Consider the following 20,680-nt stretch of genomic DNA (forward strand, 5'->3'; position numbering starts at 1 on the left):
AGTTCTGCGAATGTGAAATCTCTAACAGTACGATGAGAACAAGAAAAGATCGGGATGGGTTTCGCCTCCCTGCGTTGGGAATCCTGGAGGGGAGAGAGTGGCATTTCCGATCCATATGGACAGAGAGTATAGTCATACACTTTATCCACTGGCATGTCTTCTGAATTGTAGACAATGTCAGAGCTAGAGTCAATGTTTTGCTCATCTTCTGTGACAAGGTATTGAAATACTTCTGGGAAGGATATGCAGTAATTCTCATCTAGTATATCTGTGTTGGACATAATGGGTACAGGGGTTCTTGTTCCTAACATAACGCCGTCACTCACTTTCATAATTCTATCTTTGGTGGATTGACAATTGGTGGGTGATAAGGACTTGTCTGCATTCTCGAGTGTCAACTGCAAAGGCACATCTTTGAGTTGAACCTCAGTGTTGAGAGCATGAACATTGTGCATACTTTTGCTTTTGGTCATTCCTCTTGGCCATGAAGGTTCACCTAAAAGGGAAATATTCAAAGTACAGTCTTCATAATGTTGCCTTGCAAGATGCTCATTGGCAACAAATGACTCATTCCATGCAAGGTTTGGGTCCTCCTCCCCAAAGTCGTGTGTCGAGGAAAGGGAGTCGGTTGACATTTGGCTTTGTTGATTTACATCACAAGGGTCAGGAGTCGGGTTTCTACTGCCACTGTTAAACTGCAAGTATTCTTCATCAAAATCTGAAAAGGTAGAGAACTCACAGCTTGAGCGATCCGGCTTCGAGTCATCAAGATGTGTGAAGTAGCCTGAGTCAGCAGTATCTGATGTGTCCGCTAAAGCAGCATCAGGCAAAAGAAAGTCTGTAGAGTTGAGTGAAGGACTGCTATTCATTTCAGTATCTGTAACATCTACCTGCTGTCTTTCAGTTTCTTGGATATTGTTAGTTTCCCCTGGAGATGGACTTTTAGTCACCCTAAGCTGTAAAATGTCCCGTATTGTTAATTTTTCCATCTCATCCCAAAAGGCAGAGATGGCATACACCGGCCGAGTAGGGCCCAGGGAGTCAATACATGTTTCAGAACTGTTTGCCACAGAACAAGGAGTCACCATTAAATCGGGAACAACGGGAGCAGGAGAGCTATGTGGATCTCCGTCCAGGCTACCAGATGTTGACAGCTTAAAGGCTGTAGTTGATTCATGTTCTCTCAGTTCAGCTGTTTCTGGGGGCACGTGGGAAATTGAACTACGTGTAGCATTATCGGATGTGGGGTTGTTCTCTTGCGTTATGTCAGTCCTCTGACCAGATTGAAATGTCAGGGCAGGCTCAACCTGGGCTTGATGGACAGTGCTCTTATTGCATTCACTTTGCTGAGGCATCTGCTCTTGTAAGGGGGATCCCATAAGCGACGGCTGTGAATTGGTTGCTAGATAACTAGGAGGTTTGCTAGAATCTGCACTTTTTGCGTCACGGGCGTACACCTCGGTGTCCTGTGTAGTGTGAGCTTTAGCGGTCTCAGTCGACACGAAGTTATTTTCTGACGTAGTCAAACACGAGTTGCGTTGCTGAGACAGCTGTCTTATTTCCACTGGTTGCTTTTCGCTGAGGCGGTCTGTGAACACATGCTGAGGTTTCTCATCGGATTCGGTGGCTGACAGGTTGCTCCGGGAATCATAGTCGTGACCGGAGAGGAGCTCTAAGCTCTTTTCAAAATCCCCAGGCTTTGTATTTGCACCCGTGAGAGTAAATGTGTCGTGTAATGTTGACGTGGGGAGGTTTACTAGTTTTTCTGACCTTGTTGTTAAGCCGAGGGATTCACTTGTGTTACTGTCCGTGCACTGGCCTGTGGGAATTGTTTTGGTAATACGAGTCCTATCCAGTTTCTGCGAGTCGTTCTCGTCTTCACCGAAAGGCAGTGAGGTTATGTGTATTTGGGGTGATTGTGAAGAGGCTCCTGTTTGACAGCTTTCAGGGAATTCCTCAGGACTCGCCTGCTCTCCTGGGCTTCGGTATGGCTGCATTAAGTATTCAATGTCCCTCTCTTCCATAATCTCACGAGCTTTATTTATCTCCAACTCTGAACTACGCTCAAGCAAAAGCTCCTTGTCGTTGCTGCATGCGTGATCAAGGTTTCTGAAAAGCTTTTTTTTTCTTCGTTTTTTTTTAATGGAGGTGTTCGCAAGCACCCGCTGTTGGCGAGGACTGTCAGTTAATGTCACAAACCAACGTTCTTTCTCCGGTCTGACAGCAGCGCTGCTGTTTAGCTCTCCTTGGTGGCAGCCAAGTGTCTCCGGTTCCTTAATGGATGTTGAGTCAAATGTGCCGCTGTCTCTTTTGGTATACCCTTCTCTTTTCTTCAAGTTTGTTGATACTGAGATGTCATGGTCTCCATCACCGGCTGAACACTGAATATTTCTGAATTCAGTTTGCTCTGTGATGGGCATGCTGTTTTTTACGCTGTCATTTGTGACCTCTGGGATCTCTCCCACAGCATCATCTTGCACCGCCTTTGTGTTCAGGGGATTTTCTGTGGAATTAAGAAGACATAGCTCAGAGCTTCCATGCAACACGAGAGAATTTTCAGGAGTCATAGTTTTCCCCAGGAGAATACCGTCCTCTTCAACTCTGACAGTAATGTCATCTGGTCGTCCATCTTGCACACCGGTCAGGTTAACTTGCGCGGCTAGTTTTGTATCACCGGTGCAAAACTCTTCTGCCATGCTGAGTCCTGCAGCATTCGGTTGAAAGGCAGCAGTGTTGTCAACATTAGTTTGCTGTTCCTCACTCTGGCCTAAAACGGAGACTGAATGTCCTGGCCCCCCAAAGTCCTCCGAATCACTTAGGCTTGAGTTGTCAATGCTCACCAGAGACGGCTGCAGCAGACAGCATTCCTCACTCTCCTCATAGAAGCTTGTCCATTCGTCTTCTGCAATGTGCATACTGTGATCGAGGTCGTCCATTGTGGCACCTCGTATGCTCTCGTATCTGAAAACAGGCCAACATTAGAAAGTCTGCATTAGAAGGTCGCATGGCTAGGCTTTTTTTTTTTTATCCGATTTTTCTCCCTCTTTCTCCCCAATTGTATCCGGCCAATTACTCCACTCTCCTGAGCCATCCTGGTCTCTGCTCCACCCCCTCTACCAATCCGGGGAGGGCTGCAGACTACCACGTGCCTCCTCTGATACATGTGGAGTCGCCAGCCGCTTCTTTTCACCTGACAGTGAGGCGTTTCACCAGGGGGACATAGCACGTGGGAGGATCATGCTATTCCCCCCAGTTCCCCCTCCCCCCTGAACAGGCGCCCCGACCGAACAGAAGAGGCGCTAGTGCAGCGACCAGGACACATACCCACATCCAGCTTCCCACCCACAGACATGGCCAATTGTGTCTGCAGGGACGCCCGATCAAGCCGGAGGTAACACGGGGATTCAAACTGGCGAGCCCCATGTTGGTAGGCAACGGAATAGACCGCTACGCTACCCAGACACCCATAGCTAGGCATTTTATTTGGAGAAATGTCATCAATGACCCTGGTAATCTGATGGTAGTCCATGCTTCATATGATTAATATATACTGCTCAAAAAAATAAAGGGAACACATAAGCAATGCGATGTAGCTCCAAGTCAATCACACTTTTGAGATATCAACCTGTCCAGTTAGGAAGCAACACTGATTTGTGAATCAATTTCACCTGTTGGTAAATTGTCTAATTTCCACCAGGTGGAAATTAGACAATTTGCAAGACAACCCCTATAAAAGGAATGGATTTGCAGGTGGTGGCCACAGACCATTTGCCTGTCCTCATCTTTTCTGGCCGATCTTTGGTTAGTTTTTCATTTTGCTAGTGCCCTCACCACTAGAGGTGGCATGAGGCGGTATCTGCAACCTACAGAAGTTGCTCAGGTAGTGCAGCTCATCCAGGATGGCACATCAATGCGTGCTGTGGCAAGAAGATTTGATGTGTCTCCCAGCACAGTGTCCAGAGCATGGAGGAGGTACCAGGAGACAGGCCAGTACACCAGGAAACGTGGAGGGGGCCGCAGGAGGCCAACAACCCCGCAGCAGGACCGCTATCTGGTCCTTTGTGCAAGGAGGAACAGGAGGCGCACTGCCGGAGCCCTACAAAATGACCTTCAACAGGCCACTAATGTGCAGGTTTCTGCTCAAACAGTGAGAAACAGAATGCATGAGGATGGTATGAGGGCCCGACGTCCACAATTGGGGCCTGTGCTCACAGCCCAACACCGTGCAGCCGATTGACCTTTGCCAGAGAACATCTTGGTTGGCAGATTCGCCATTGGCGCCCTGTGCTCTTCACAGATGAGAGCAGGTTCACACTGAACACATGTGACAGACGTGAGAGAGTCTGGAGACGCTGTGGAGAACGTTCTGCTGCCTGCAACATCCTCCAGCATGACCGGTTTGGCGGTGGGTCAGTGATGGTCTGGGGAGGCATATCCTTGGAGGGCCGCACAGACCTCTACGTGCTAGCCAGAGGTACCATGACTGCCATTAGGTACCGGGATGAGATCCTCAGACCCATTGTCAGACCATATGCTGGTGCAGTGGGCCCTGGGTTCCTGCTCATGCATGACAATGCTCGTCCTCATGTGGCCAGAGTGTGTCAGCAGTTCCTGTATGTCGAGGGCATTGATGCTATGGACTGGCCTGCACGTTCCCCAGACCTGAATCCAATCGAGCACCTCTGGGACATCATGTCTCGTACCATCCGCCAACGCGATGTCGCACCACAGACTGTCCAGGAGTTGACCGATGCCCTGATCCAGGTCTGGGAGGAGATCCCTCAGGAGACCATCCGTCGTCTCATCAGGAGCATGCCCAGACGTTGTAGGGAGTGCATACAGGCACGTGGAGGCCACACACACTACTGAGCCTCATTTTGAATCGTCTTGAAGAATTTCCACAGAAGTTGGATCAGCCTATGTTCTCATTTTCCACTTTGATTTTGAGTATGATTCTGAATCCAGACCTTAATGGGCTAATGATTTTGATTTCCATTGATCATTCTTAGGTTATTTTGCTCTAAACACGTTCCTCTGTCTAATAAATAAAGATTTTCAGCTGAAATATTTCATTCATCGAGGTCTATATTGTGTTTTTAGGTGTTCCCTTTATTTTTTTGAGCAGTGTACTTACACTCAGAAGTGACATTATCAATGGTTAGATGTACTAAGAGTCCACATGCAAGTGAGAAAGATTAAATATTGAGTACGTGTGCGTGACTGAAACTTATCCATAATTTTTGTAACCCCTTTAATTTCCTGTACTTGACAACCATCAAAAAATATGTTTTGCTTGGGAGCAAATTGGACCATCTTGACCCTTAACTTATTAGAAAAAATCCTTTTAATTCAACAGATCTTGGGATACGTTGCTTTCAGAAAAGCACCTGTGAACGAGTGGCAAGGCAATACCAGAGCGCTGCGGTGACAGGATCATAACAGACCCCAAAATACTCGCTGTTCTTGGAGAACCAGCCATGTGATGTGATAGGAAATGTTCAGCGGTGTTGTGTCATTGCACCGCGTATCATTTTAACAAACAAACAAAACAAACAAACCCAACAGAGGCTTTAGCAGACTGGGTTCAAATGCAAAAAAAAAAAAATACAAATACAAATAAAATAAAATTACCAAATTCAAGCATGATAAAGCATTTCTCTAATTTTCATTTAGCTGTAGCCACAAGTAATCTCTTCCAAGAGATTATTTCTACACATCTTGTGTGACCAATGCAATCAGTAAGATTTTTAAATGAACCGAACAGCAAGAAATGTCTCGTCTGAAAAACATTCAAAGTGGTGGAACTCAACTCTTTCACCTTCAGGTTAGTGGTAGCTGTTGTTGTGTAATGCCCCAGCTGCCTTTATTTCAGTACTATGTGAGTTCAATATGCAAAATGCAGTTCCTTTATTACTAATGTGCTGAGAGTCATTATGTCAAAATAGGAACTTACCTGCTAGACACGGGTAAAGTGTCCAAAATTAAAGCTTTGAACGTGTTTTCCCTATGGGGACAAGGTCCTGTGCCTGTCCTTGCATGTCAGACTGGGCCTGGCTCCGGCACCGCTTATAAATAGAGTAGCGTGTCCCATCACATGGAGCCGCAAACAAATGTCCTTCCCTCGCTTGCCGGAGGTGTGATGTTTCAGATAGCAGAAATAGAAGTCATCTCACACCAACAGAGGTAAAATCAATAATATAACGTGTACACAATTAAAAAGGTCGATGGCCTTTAGTGGTCAAATGACTTTTTTCCCCCGATGGAACCGAGATTTTGCCGATACTCTGCAGAAGCATGCCGAATTGTAGGATTGTGAGTTTTTGACAAAAATGTGACTGCAAAAGTGTGGGGACATTTACTATTTACAAGATATGTGTATTCCAAATAGCTTTTAGACCCTGAATTGAACGCCCGCCACAAACGCTCATACAATAACTAGGACTTAAGGGGGAACAGGTGACTGTCAACTAATTAGGGCTATCACGAGACAGTAGGCAGCATGTTTATTTTTGTGGTGCCATATTAAGCAGAAGCTAAATTCATAATTTTTTTTACTATCCTGTTAGTACTGACAACTAATAAGGGCGAACTCTGGAATGTGGCAATAATTTATCTATATTAATAATTATATAAAATGTACAATACATTAATAAATTATATATTATTATTAATATATTTGTTCACCAATCTCAAAACAAACAATAACGTATTATTTCTGTATTAAGTAATACATATATAAAATATATGACATAAATTATATATTTATTATATTAATATTTATTCCCCACTCTCAAAACAATTTATTTATCAATATTAATTAATATATATAAAATATGACAATATATTAATAAATTATATATTATTCATATATTTATTCCCCAATCAAAACACAATGTGTGTGTGATGGTGATTCATACACAGGACCATCATTAAAATCCCACTTTTAACAGAAGAAATAAAACATCGATGGCGAAAACGAGCATTAAAGATAAGGTGCTTTACTTCTGTAAACAATACATATCTTTATGACATACTTCATGACAAAACAAGGATACTTAATATACATAATTACAAAAACAACACACTTGTATAAAACTGGGTGTGCATGAATCAAATCTTTATGAACGGCTACACAGCAAAATAATGTTTAAAACAAAAATGGTAAAGATTCTTGGAATAATGAACATTTACAAACTCTGAAGTTCATCTCTTTGATAGTATAGCTTAAAAAAAAGGCAGTAAAAAGAAAGTACCATCCAGTAAGTTTGACACAGGTAACAGAGCATGACTTTAAATTGTTGAAGGCCACGTGACATGATTCAAACGTCCGTCATTCATCACAGATGACACAAGTCACTTTTCCTGGTCGCCTTTAAAGCTCACCGTGACGTTCGAGCGCTTCTCCTCAGACAACATTTGGCAAAGGTAACAGTGATCAAGTAATATTTGCATCGCTACAGTCATGTTACAATCTGATCACGCCGCACACAGCGGCAGTGACGTCACAAACCACAAGGGGTTTCCATTCGGCAAATAAAGTGCATTTACATTTGGTAAGTCTGTCTTTTGGAAAAGGCGGGGGGGGGGGGGGACTATCACGCGTTGAGATGATCTGAACTTACTAAGGAAATTCAAGAGGCTTGCTGATTAAGGGATTATAGAACCTTAAATTTTGTGTTGAGGGATGCAATGACATGAACAAGAACGTCTGTCCTCACAACTGTAGTAGGGTACGGTGCATTATGTGTGTGTCAAGACAGACGATGAGGCATGATACATTCAGCTTGGTTGAGTGCTCGATCGAAAAATAAGTTAAAAAAAAAAGAAAAGAAAAATGTAAGGTAATTTCACAATCAATCCTAAACATCACATCTATCCTATACAGCGCATCACACCCCTCAATAAAACCCTCCACCAAAACACGTCAGAACTTCATTGGTACTCAACAGGCATGTCGGCATGATTTACTACGAGTGCAACTCATTGTTCAAAATGGCAAGCTGGAAATAAATATCACGTGTAAACAAATCCTTTAAAAGAAAAGGATTTCCCGTTAAATATTGGCCAGTGACCTTTTTTTTTTATTACAAAAACTGGGTTAAGACGGAAACCACACTACGCCGTTGGCTTGAGTCACTGATATGGTTGATGCGCGCAGGTCCTGTACATTAAAGCTCAATACAGCTTGAAAAACAGCGGAGCGAAAGGCTGCTTCCCGTCAGCCTCGTGTTCTAAAATAAAAACTATCGAAAGCTTATCTACCAAACAATGTGCGTCTTCCGCCGCACTAATCTCGCACTCACACAGCTAGCTAGGCATAGAAACTGGTCGCGTTTCACATTTTTTGACATATACCGGCATTTTGATCATCTTGTCTTGCTAGTAATTCAACGGAATCTGAAGCTGCATCAATATGTTGGACAGACTACGTAGTGATAAAGACCAACTGATATCATCTGAAGACTACTATCCATGTTTTTTTCCTCGCAAATCCCAAGGATCAATTGAAGGAGCAAGTAAAAACCCTTCACACAAGAATGCAGTAGATATATATATGTTTGATGCTTTCAGATGCAGCAGCAGTTGAGCTCCAACTTCATTATCAGTAAACTGCACCTGTCTTTTCAACCCTACATGGTTAAAAAAAAAACCAAGCTCTTTCCTGAGGCTTGCTTCCAGTCCAGCAGCTGCTACTGGAAGCCCTCCTACACATTATAGACTTTTGTGGTGGCCCCGGTGGGTATTGTGACCGTACTCAGAGTTGATGTTGCAGATGGCCGCTCTCTTCTGACATACCGTGGCTTCCTCACTTCGAAAAGAAATAAAATGGAATGGGAACCATCATAAAAATTGTGAACACAGTGACACACAAAACCCATTCTTGACTCTTCTACACACAATGGCCCCTAATTTATCTTCTTTTGGCATAGTGAGCATAGCCTTGGCAGCTATTTTCTTATACCCCATGTTCTCAGAGGAAACAGGTTATTTTTTTGTGTGTATGCAGTGAAGCACTTTCATGTCCAGTAACAAGATTTGTATGTTTACAAGACTTTCACTCATCTCAGGCAGCGCTCACCTCAAAATGTAACCATCATCAACAATAACCGTTAATAGTACCAAATAAATCCTTTCGCCACATTGGATTAATCAATAACGAGACACTGAGATATAAACTGTGAAGCAAAGTTGGACATTTTCCAAAAATGATAAGCCTTTTTTGATAGAAGAGCACAGCAAGAAGGGCACAGTACTCTTACCTGAAGATGAGGGAATCATGACAGCCTGGGGAAAAAAGAAACACAAAACTTGACAATGAACCCCTTTGTAGTGCTGTGAAGTAAAGATTGCAGTACATTGGCTTAAATAACATCTCTTATTCAAGTCTTCAAGTGTAGTGTCTAATTAGGTTTAGAACAAAAAGGTATTTACTTACTGTCTCACTTGGTTGGAATATGAAGGCTGTAACAGTACACACAAAAAGTACCAGCATTACATATTTCTTTAATGAAACACATTGACTATATAACTGTAGGGTGATGATTTACGGAGCACTTCCTACTACTACTTCAGCACTGTGCTTGTGTAGAGGTAATGAGGTGGAAATTAAGGATCAAAACGTGTCAAACATCATCACAAAGCATTTTTACAAAACCTAAACTTACATAAATAATGTCGGCGCACTGCAATAGTAAGTCTCCCTTACCTTTGTTGCGGCGGTAGAAAACACTCGGGAGCCGGTTGGAACGTTTGAGGTAGAAAAAGGAGGCGACGGTGAGAATCAGAAACAGGCTGATCAACAGAGTTCCCAGGAGGAGAGAGACCGCCACACCTGGACCTCCTGCTCCAAGACAGAGATGAGACTATGAAATGTCTGATGACAGTGGCGGATAACTTAAGGGAACGCCTGACATGTATTATTTCACACAGCGCCAACGTGCTTGTACATAACACATAAATAAGAGCAGTAGAACAAGTTCTTTAAATGATTAAGCTAGTGCAAAAGATCAGTATGTCTTTGCTTTAGGATAGGGTTCACTTTTTTGGAACCCAGACTTCACTTAAATGCTGCTGGACATTATTTATAATTGTACAGACCGATGCTTTGCTGATCGCTTCAGTATTGAGAAATGCATCACTTTATTCAGTCTTCTCACTGGGCTTCAACACTGTCCAGTGGTGCAATTCAAAACCACGAAATATCAGGAATCAGGAACACTTCATTTATCATTATTTGTTTGTCAAATATCTCCTTTTTTTAAAAGAAGCAAGAAGATTCAGCAAAGCGGTAAGTTTCTGAATATTGGTGCAATAATGGGGTTTTTTTGTCTGTACAATCCCTGACATTTTTTTTAAACAATGTCTTTATTATTTTTCAATGTACATTCGTCAGCATTATTATGCAACAAATTACATTACAAATTTTAACTTTCCTAAACAAACAAAACATGCCCCCATCCCAACACTCACTTGTTCTCTCTTAACATTTCCCTTGTATTTAGAGCCAAAATGAATATAAAACATACAGTGGTGTGAAAAAGTGTTTGCCCCCTTCCTGATTTCTTATTTTTGTGCATGTTTGTCACACTTAAATGTTTCAGATCATCAAACAAATTTAAATATTAGACAAAGATAACACAAGTAAACACAAAATGCAATTTTTAAATGAAGGTTTTTATTATTAAGGGAAAAAAAAAATCCAAAGCTACATGGCCCTGTGTGAAAAAGTGATTGCCCCCTAAACCTAATAACTGGTTGGGCCACCCTTAGCAGCAACAACTGCAATCAAGCGTTTGCGATAACTGGCAATGAGTCTTTTACAGCGCTGTGGAGGAATTTTGGCCCACTCATCTTTGCAGAATTGTTGTAATTCAGCCATATTGGAGGGTTTTCGAGCATGAACCGCCTTTTTAAGGTTATGCCACAGCATCTCAATCGGCTTCAGGTCAGCACTTTGACTAGGCCACTCCAAAGTCTTCATTTTGTTTTTCTTAAGCCATTCAGAGGTGGACTTGCTGGTGTGTTTTGGATAATTGTCCTGCTGCAGAACCCAAGTGCGCTTCAGCTTGAGGTCACGAACAGATGGCCGGACATTCTCCTTCAGGATTTTTTGGTAGACAGCAGAATTCATGGTTCCATTTACCACAGCAAGTCTTCCAGGTCCTGAAGCAGCAAAACAGCCCCAGACCATCAGACTACCACCACCATATTTTACTGTTGGTATGATGTTCCTTTTCTGAAATGTTGTGTTACTTTTACGCCAGATGTAATGGGACACACACCTTCCAAAAAGTTCAACTTTTGTGTCGTCAGTCCACAGAGTATTTTCCCAAAAGTCTTGGGGATCATCAAGATGTTTTCTGGCAAAACTGAGATGAGCCTTTATGTTCTTTTTGCTCAGCAGTGGTTTTCCTCTTGGAACTCTGCCATGCAGGCCATTTTTGCCCAGTCTCTTTCTTATGGTAGAGTCATGAACACTGACCTTAACTAAGGCAAGTGAGGCCTGCAGTTCTTTGGATGTTGTTGTGGGGTCTTTTGTGACCTCTTGGATGAGTCGTCGTTGCGCTCTTGGGGTAATTTTGATCGGCCGGCCACTCCTGGGAAGGTTCACCACTGTTCCATGTTTTCGGCATTTGTGGATAATGGCTCTCACTGTGGCTAACTGGAGTCCCAAAGCTTTAGAAATGGCTTTATAACCTTTTCCAGACTGATAGATTTCAATTTGCTTCTCATTTGTTCCTGAATTTCTTTGGATCGCAGCATGATATCTAGCTTTTGAGGATCTTTTGGTCTACTTCACTTTGTCAGGCAGGTCCTATTTAAGTGATTTCTTGATTGAGAAGAGGTGTGGCAGTAATCAGGCCTGGGTATGGCTAGAGAAATTGAACTCAGCTTTCCAAAGATGTGATAAACCACACTTAATTTATGTTTTAACAGGGGGGGGGGGGCAATCACTTTTTCCACACAGGGCCATGTAGGTTTGGATTTTTCTTTTCCCTTAATAATAAAAACTTTCATTTAAAAACTGCATTTTGTGTTTACTTGTGTTATCTTTGTCTAATATTTAAATTTGTTTGATGATCTGAAACATTTAAGTGTGACAAACATGCAAAAAAATAAGAAATCAGGAAGGGGGCAAACACTTTTTCACACCACTGTATGACAAAATCAATCGTACAATTCCATGGTACCTCAAACAAACAAAATAAAGATATACAAACCCCAATTCCAATGAAGTTGGGACATTGTGTAAAATGTAAATAAAAACAGAATACAATGATTTGCAAATCCTTTTCGACCTATATTCAGTTGAATACACTACAAAGACAAGATATTTAATGTTCAAACTGACAAACTTTATTGGGGTTTTTTTTTGCAAATATTCACTCATTTTGAATTTGATGCCTGCAACACGTTCCAAAAAAGCTGGGACAGGGTTATGTTCACCACTGTGTCACATCACCTTTCCTTTTAACAACACTCAATAAGCGTTTGGGAACTGAGGACACTAATTGTTGAAGCTTTGTAGGTGGAATTCTTTCCCATTCTTGCTTGATGTACGACTTCAGTTGCTCAACAGTCCGGACTCTCCATTGTCGTATTTTGAGCTTCATAATGCGCCACACATTTTCAAGGGGAGACAGGTCTGGACTGCAGGCAGGCCAGTCTAGTACCCGCACTCTTTTACTATGAAGCCACGCTGTTGTAACACGTGCAGAATGTGGCTTGGCATTGTCTTGCTGAAATAAGCAGGGACGTCCCTGAAAAAGATGTCGCTTGGATGGCAGCATATGTTGCTCCAAAACCTGTATGTACGTACCTTTCAGCATTAATGGTGCCTTCACAGATGTGCAAGTTACCCATGATGCCATGGGCACTAACACACCCCCATACCATCACAGATGCTGGCTTTTGAACTTTGCGCTGATAACAATCTGGATGGTCCTTTTCCTCTTTAGCCCGGAGGACACGACGTCCATGATTTCCAAAAACAATTTGAAATGTGGACTTGTCAGACCACAGCACACTTTTCCACTTTGCATCAATCCATCTCAGATGAGCTCGGGCCCAGAGAAGCCGGCGGCGTTTCTGGGTGTTGTTGATATATGGCTTTCACTTTGCATGGTAGAGTTTTAACTTGCACTTGTAGATGTAGTGACGAACTGTGTTAACTGACAATGGTTTTCCCAAGTGTTCTTGAGCCCACGTGGTAATATCCTTTACAGAATGATGTCGGTTTTTAATGCAGTGCTGCCTGAGGGATCGAAGGTCACGGGCATTCAATGTTGGTTTTTGGCCTTGCCGCTTATGTGCAGAGATTTCTCCGGATTCTCTGAATCTTTTGATGATATTATGGACTGTAGATGATGAAATCCCTACATTCCTTGCAATTGTACGTTGAGAAACGTTGATCTTAAAACTGTTGGACTATTTGCTCATGCAGTTGTTCACAAAGTCGTGAACCTCGCCCCATCCTTGCTTGTGAACGGCTGAGCCTTTCAGGGATGCTCCTTTCATACCCAATCATGACACTTACCTGTTTCTAATTAATCTGTTCACCTGTGGAATGTTCCAAACAGGTGTTTTTTGAGCATTCCTCAACTTTCCCAGTCTTTTGTTGCCCCTGTCCCAGCTTTTTTGGAATGTTTCAGGCATCAAATTCAAAATGAGTGAATATTTGCAAAAAACAATAAAGTTTATCAGTTTGAACATTAAATATCTTGTCTTTGTAGTGTATTCAATTGAATATAGGTCAAAAAGGATTTGCAAATCATTGCATTCTGTTTTTATTCACGTTTTACACAACGTCCCAACTTCATTGGAATTGGGGTTTGTACATAGACGCTTGTACACGCTTTACCTTTGTACCCTACATTCTTTAAGTACCCTGTCCTACGTTTTCCTCCTGTAAGAGCTCCCCTATAGCTTCATCTTTTATAAAATCAATGAATGGTTTCCAGATTCTTTCATAAACACCCATTTTATTTTTCAAGGTATATGTTATTTTCTTTGTTGACATACAGTGCACCATATTCTTAATCCATGTACCAACTGTAGGTGCAACAGTGTTCTTCCAGTTCAAAGCTATCAATCATTTTGCCTGCATTATAGCAAAATCAATAAATTTATATTCTTTAATTCTCAAATTGAGATCTGTTGGATACACGTGTAACAATATCATCTTGGAGTCTAGTGGGATATTTACAGACAAAATGATCATGATTGTATTGATCCATTATAATTCTGTTATCCTCTTTCAGTGTTGTATTATGTAAATTGCGTAAACACAACAACTATTGCACGCTGTCCGTCTTGGGAGAGAGATCCTCCTCTGTTGCTCTCCCTGAGGTTTCTTCCTATTTTTTCTCCCTGTTAAAGGTTTTTTTTTTTAGGGAGTTGTTCCTTATCCAGTGAGAGGGTCTAAGGACAGGATGTTGTGTTGCTGATAAGCCCACTGAAGCAAATTTGTAATTTGTCATATTGGTCTATACAAATAAAATTGAATTGATATGATCACCTCCCTCCAGAATTTCTTACTTTTGTCACACTCCCAAATACATTGTATAAATGTTCCTTGAGCCTCATTTCATTTAAAACATGTCAGGTATATTTATTCAATTTGACAGAGGTTATATAAGTCCGCATCAACCAGTTATATTGAAGTAACTTTAAATTAGTGCTGTCTGTTCGTGTCTGAGCCTTCTCACAGGATATGTTTCAGTCATTATTTGAAATGTCCTCTTAAATCTACCCTCCATGCATCAAGTTTGGATACTGAGGTCTCATTAGAGCCAAATGCAAGCCAGTTGTACATTAATGAAATCAAACCTTGTTGCAATTTTCGTTAATAATTTCTTCCAAGGATGAAAGCTCAGGAATTACCAATGACTGATTTTGCATTGAAAAAATAAAACTCTTCAATTGCAGGTATTTAAAAACATGCTTTCTTGGGATGTTATATGTTAAAGAGATTTCCTCGAAAGACATTAGAACATCTTCTTTATAAAGGTCAGATATTTTGCTTAGCCCTTTCTCTGCTCATAGTTGGAATCCAGCATCCAACTTGCCTGGTTTAAATGAAACATTGCCCCAGATTGGACTGAGTTGTGACAAGGCGTTAAATTTATTCATATATTTCTTTACCTCATACCATACATTAACCATATTAAGAACTATAGGATGGGCAGTATGTGCTCTGAGGTGTTTAAGCTTGGCTGAATACAGATATAAATTTAATGGTATCTGAATCCCTGACATTTTAATCAGACTTAGGCAAAAAAAAGTGAACCTATCCTTTAACATGACATTAATAGTATTAACTACAATAATAACAGGTTTTGAAAATATAGTCTCAATCAAATTTTCACATTACTTACCAATCTTAGGAATGACAGTAGTAACTGTTGTATGATTTTTTCTCTCCACAGTGTAATCTAGTGAGCATACATACAAGGGGAAAAAGTCAAAACCCAAAGCCATGTAATATGCAAGCTTTCTTTTGGCCAAAAAATATTCATCGACCTTCTCTCAATACTTACTGTAGCTGCAAGCTGTTAAGTTCTCCAGGTCCACCGTTGCTGAATCACAGTGTATGCAAATGGTGTTGCTGTTCTCAATGACACGCAAGTAGCATCCTAGGAATTTAAAATAAGAATGTAATTTAATTTAAAGTTTTGTTTTTTTTCTGGGAAAAGGTATAGGCCTGTGTGATAGATTTCAAGTACGGCATTCTGGCAATTATAATACTTTTGACTCAAGTTACATGTTTATACCATAATAAACCTGACAGCATTCCATTGTGGCTGCAACAGCAGCGTAATCCCTGGTTTTTAAACAGGGTATATTGCTGTCAAAGAGATACACATTCTGTTTGCAGGGATAATGTATTTTATCTTTAATTGTACGAGTTACATCTATCTATCTACCTATCTATATAAAGAGTATGAGGTTGAATTATTTGAGGTTAATTCGATTATCAATACCAATTTGGTAGTAGAGTACCAGTCATTCTAAGGCAAAGTTTACCAAACTTTAAAACAACTGTGCTTAATTACCTTCTGTTTGCCTTTCAAAACCTTATTGTTTCCTGTACTGAAGAGCCATGGGATTATAAAAACGCTCTGGCTTGTAGATAAGCATGCTTTGTTTATCGAGCCGTTTGTGTATCGTTATATTTAGCACAACCACAGAATGTCATCTTATGAAATCCCGACATGTGAACTGGGCTCAGAAAGTCACCTTGAGTATCAGACATGACTAAGGCTTTGAAGAACTTTACAGATGTGCTCCCTTGCTCACCACTTTAGCCTGGTGTGAGCCAACAGCCCATTTTACCAATTTACCACAGGACTCAAAACACCTTGCTTCTTGAGTGACAAACTGTCTGAGTGACCAAACCACCTCCACAGTTGCTCAGGGCTGCCCAGTGACCACATTTTAATGAGGTCTAAATGGAACTATGTTTATTATCCAGAATCAACATTTATGTAACTAAGCAATGGTGTGGGCATTCAAACACAGCTGGATGACTGAAGGGAACCTAAAACACAGTAGGGCATTTAAAACAATGATATCCATTTTAGTTACCATTTATTTCATCTGTCGTTGCAGAGGTTCTCAGTTAATGCCACAATCCTGCATCCAAATAGTTATCCTGATAGTAGTGGCACAGAAAACTGATAAAAACAGCTGCATGAAACTGCCTTCTCCTCTGAAGTAGCCTTTGGCATGTCTATAAGACAGCTTCTTCTTTATCTCAAAGGTTGAGGAAAACTGTTTGAGTTAATTTCAACAGTATATAGTCTAAGTAACAACATAACTTGATTAATATATTTACCACAGTGAACACAGCCTGCCTAGTAAAGGCAGCGTGCTTTCAAAATCTTAAATGTTTGGCAAGGAGTCTTGATGCATGCTCAATAATCCAGGTAAGAAAATCAAATAAGGTTGAATTAGTTCATCTGGATATAACATTGATAATAATATACGTTTATAATTTTGTAGTTTATAAATGTATCCAGATGAACTGATTCCGCCTTCTTTGAACAAGTTTGGCAAGGAGTTAGCAAATGGTTATCTATATTTTTTGTGTGAGGCAGTGCAATTGGCTGTCAATGAGGACATCCGAGATGCATTTTAATAACAGGTGTAATATAATCTGGTTTAATGTCTAGACACAATCCGGAGTTTCAGTAATGGTTTGGCCAATTGAAGTTTCTCAAAGAAACATATCACACACACACACACATGGCCATTGAAACTCTAGTTAATGGTTACGCCTATTTGCATATGAAACAGCTCATTAATTTCGATCGTTACGCAACTGTATTGTTTATAAGGGTGGGGATACCTGCAGTCAGTTTAGACTGAAGAGGTCAATTACATGAGTGATGAAACGTTTCTGTCAGTAAACGTTGTGTCCAGATGAACTGTTTCAACATTGATTTTCTTACCTGGATTATTGAGCATGCATAAAGACATATCAAACACACAGGCCCCCTCTCCTGACAACCTATCCGTAAATGCATTCTTCCATCTTTTTTCTAATCTAGTCCTCTTTCCTCGGAAGATTAGTCAAGAATTTTGACCTTTAGAATTTGAATGGCTTGTTTAACTAAAATTGGTGAGGAACTAAATGTAGCACCCCTCCTGAGTGCATTTGCAAATCATTAATGATCATTTTAACCTGTATCACCTTACTCAACCGCCTACCCATAAATACAATCCATACCATGCACTATTTTAAGTGATGGACACGTAAATGGTACTGTTTAAACTGAATTCGCTCTGGATTTTCTGAAACCAGTTAAAATCTTAACTGACCAAATACCAGCTTTGCCTTGTCAGCATGTGCTTGCCACACCCATTGTGGCAAGCACATGCTGACACTGACTGGCCACCCTCTTTAAAAGAAAGAGGCCAATCTATGAAGCACAGCAGCAAATCGAGTGATTTGATTTCATTCACATAGCTGTAAACACTCTTTTTCCTCGGGAGCTTGTTCATTCACAACCTGACACACACTCTTGAGAAGTCTACAGCTGTTTACCTGGTTCACAGCGAGTGTCGTTCGAACACGAGCTGTTCGCTTTCAGTTTCTCACCGCAGCACTCAAGTAAACTGTGACGAAGAGCCTGCGGTCGAAATGGGATCCACACATTAATAACGTCACGTTGAGCGAAACAAACAAGTTATCCAATCTGCTGTGTGAGCGTGCAGCTTCTACCTTGGTGACAGGTGTCTCGGGTCTGATGAGAATCACAGTTGCCGCAAAGACCAAAAGGAATGACAGAGCCATATTTGACCTCTTGGGAGATCAGAGAGACTTACATTAGACAACACCTAAGCATCGATAAATGGCAGTGTTACAACAGTCAGTCAGCCAGCTGCTAGCTTATTGTGCTGGCAAACACCTGTCACGGTGTTCGTGTTAGCCACACGTTAGGGGGCTCAGACAAATGGTACTCCCAAAGTTTAGCGGTAGTTAGCTTGCAAACGTACGACGTGAATTAAAAAGGTCAAATTTACTGAACGACATCAATAATCTCACATTTTCGCCCGGACTGAATATCTGAAAACTGAATATCGGGAAGCACTAAAAAAAAAAACTTCTTACCGATAAAAGTTTTGGACTCGCTTCGACGCGGACTGGCGTTAGCCGCCGGTTAGGGCCTGACGCGGTTAGTCCAGTTGTCACACGGTTCAGCTGCGCGAATGTAAACACTGGCGGGGCTCCTTTTGCCTGTTTCCGCTTTGACTTTTCAACTTAAAAGCCACATACAAAAACCTGGAGTGGGGAGAAGTTGCTTGCGGCGTTTGTAACGGAAATGATGCGGCATTCTTACAGGAATCCATATAAACATAAAGCCGTTCATCCTAAATAATTAGCATTGTATAAAAATGGATAAACATCGAATAGTTAGTAACACAGACAATGGGAAGCAGCCAGCTTGCAAAGTTGATTGATTTCGGATGAACTACCCTACTATTAGCAGACAGTGGACTGCCATTAAGGCATCGGATTCTAAACATGGCTGGAACTCTCGAGAAATGTATCTATTTATTTATTACTTGTATTATTATTAATATTTATGTTAATATGAGGTTTACATGTGGCATATCGCACTGTGGTTCATAGCAAGATACTCTATGAATTTCGTATTAAGCATCTACATACACTTCACTGAAAGTTGCCTCATGACCTTTTCAGATCAAAACAGGGTTGCTGATGACGTTGTTCAAGTTAATTTAGGTTCTAATCGGCTTTATGATTCTTGAAGAGCAAAAAGTCTAGTTGAAGATTACATTAATGTGTGGGAAAACGATGAAAGACCGCTGTTCTGAACATACTGTAGCAATCAAGTGAAATCAGAATCAGAATGAAAGAGATGTCCTTTTCAAACATTTGTATTTGAAGGGCTTTGTCATTGAAGACTCCAAAACCAAGGCTGGATTAGAATCCCTCGGGGCCCCTGGGCACTGACCCCCCCTCCCACACACACATAGCACGCCCACCCCACGCAGCCATTGAACCCCACCTTAATTGTTTTGAGATCCAGTCAAGCTGGCGTGTGAAATCTACCACACCATAATCACACACCTATTGGTCAAAGGGTGACTAACCAGTCCAGCTGAGCAGGTATAGCCATACCTGCTCAGCTGGTATAGCCATACCAACAATAGCCCAAGTACTGCCATTTCACTCACAAATCACAAGACAAGGAAACAATGGATTAAATTATCCCAAGGCAGTGTATGACTCTACAATATGGCAACATTTGTATTCACTGAAAACCATCCCAGCAGACAGCACACCAGTCATTAATGATAAATAATAAGGTGACTTGAGTAGGAATAGACTAACAACAATGCCATCCTAAGGTAATCACACAGCACAGTTGAATGCAGGTTTCAAAATAAGGCTCACTACGTGAACTGGCCAACATCACACAGAACTGCAAAAGCCAACAAATAATGGATTTGACAGACCGGCTCCAACACAGTTTAGCAGCTTCACACCACAGTGATGCTATACACGTTATGCAAACAGCATATCATGAAAAAAGGTCACGGGTAACTCCACCCCGATTTTAGCCCTCATGTGGTGGTGCATTTGGGATTCACTCGATTAGGTGTGACGAGTGAAGGCAGAGCCGTAGACTGACGTCCACCATCATGACGTCATTAATCTTGACGTCATTCATCCTCACACTCTGTGATCGCGGAAAGTTGAATCAGTTCATCTGGACACAACGTTTATTGGGAGAGAAACGTTTAATCGCTCATCTAAGTGACATCTTCAGTCTCAGCTGACTGCAGATATCCCCACCCTTATAAACAATACAGTGGCATAACGACCGAAAACGATCGGTTTCATATGCAAATTGCCATGAGCAGAATTTCAAGGCCACGTGTACTATTCACAGAGGATTTAGGAATGGTTGCAATCACATGGCGACAGATGTACTGTCAGGCCTCCCCCTCGGTTCAGGGATGGTTCCCTCTTCACATAGATGGCCTTTTTAATAATAATAATAATAATAATAATAATAGTAATAATAATAATAATAACAATAATAGTGTAAACTACTAATAAGACACGTTAGCCCCTAGCTAACGGGTCTGACCCTTTAGCCGAGCGGTTAGTGATGTCGCCTTGTGGTGCAGTACACGTCGTAAC

General features: G+C 41.3%; 1 protein-coding gene across 1 annotated transcript; it reads right to left on the reverse strand.

The window, feature by feature from the left end:
* Positions 1-6,882: 6,882 nt before the first annotated feature.
* On the reverse strand, positions 6,883-18,665 carry c2h1orf159 (chromosome 2 C1orf159 homolog). Its single transcript, XM_056274924.1, has 9 exons — positions 18,617-18,665; positions 18,227-18,307; positions 18,050-18,134; positions 15,540-15,635; positions 15,378-15,434; positions 9,707-9,841; positions 9,437-9,462; positions 9,261-9,285; positions 6,883-8,809 (listed from the first exon to the last, which is right to left on the reverse strand). Exons 2-9 carry the CDS (start codon positions 18,296-18,298, stop codon positions 8,706-8,708), a joined length of 600 nt encoding a protein of 199 aa, XP_056130899.1. The 5' UTR covers positions 18,299-18,307; positions 18,617-18,665; the 3' UTR covers positions 6,883-8,705.
* Positions 18,666-20,680: the final 2,015 nt, after the last annotated feature.

Source organism: Lampris incognitus, chromosome 2, assembly GCF_029633865.1.
Source record: "Lampris incognitus isolate fLamInc1 chromosome 2, fLamInc1.hap2, whole genome shotgun sequence".
NCBI lineage: Eukaryota > Metazoa > Chordata > Actinopteri > Lampriformes > Lampridae > Lampris > Lampris incognitus.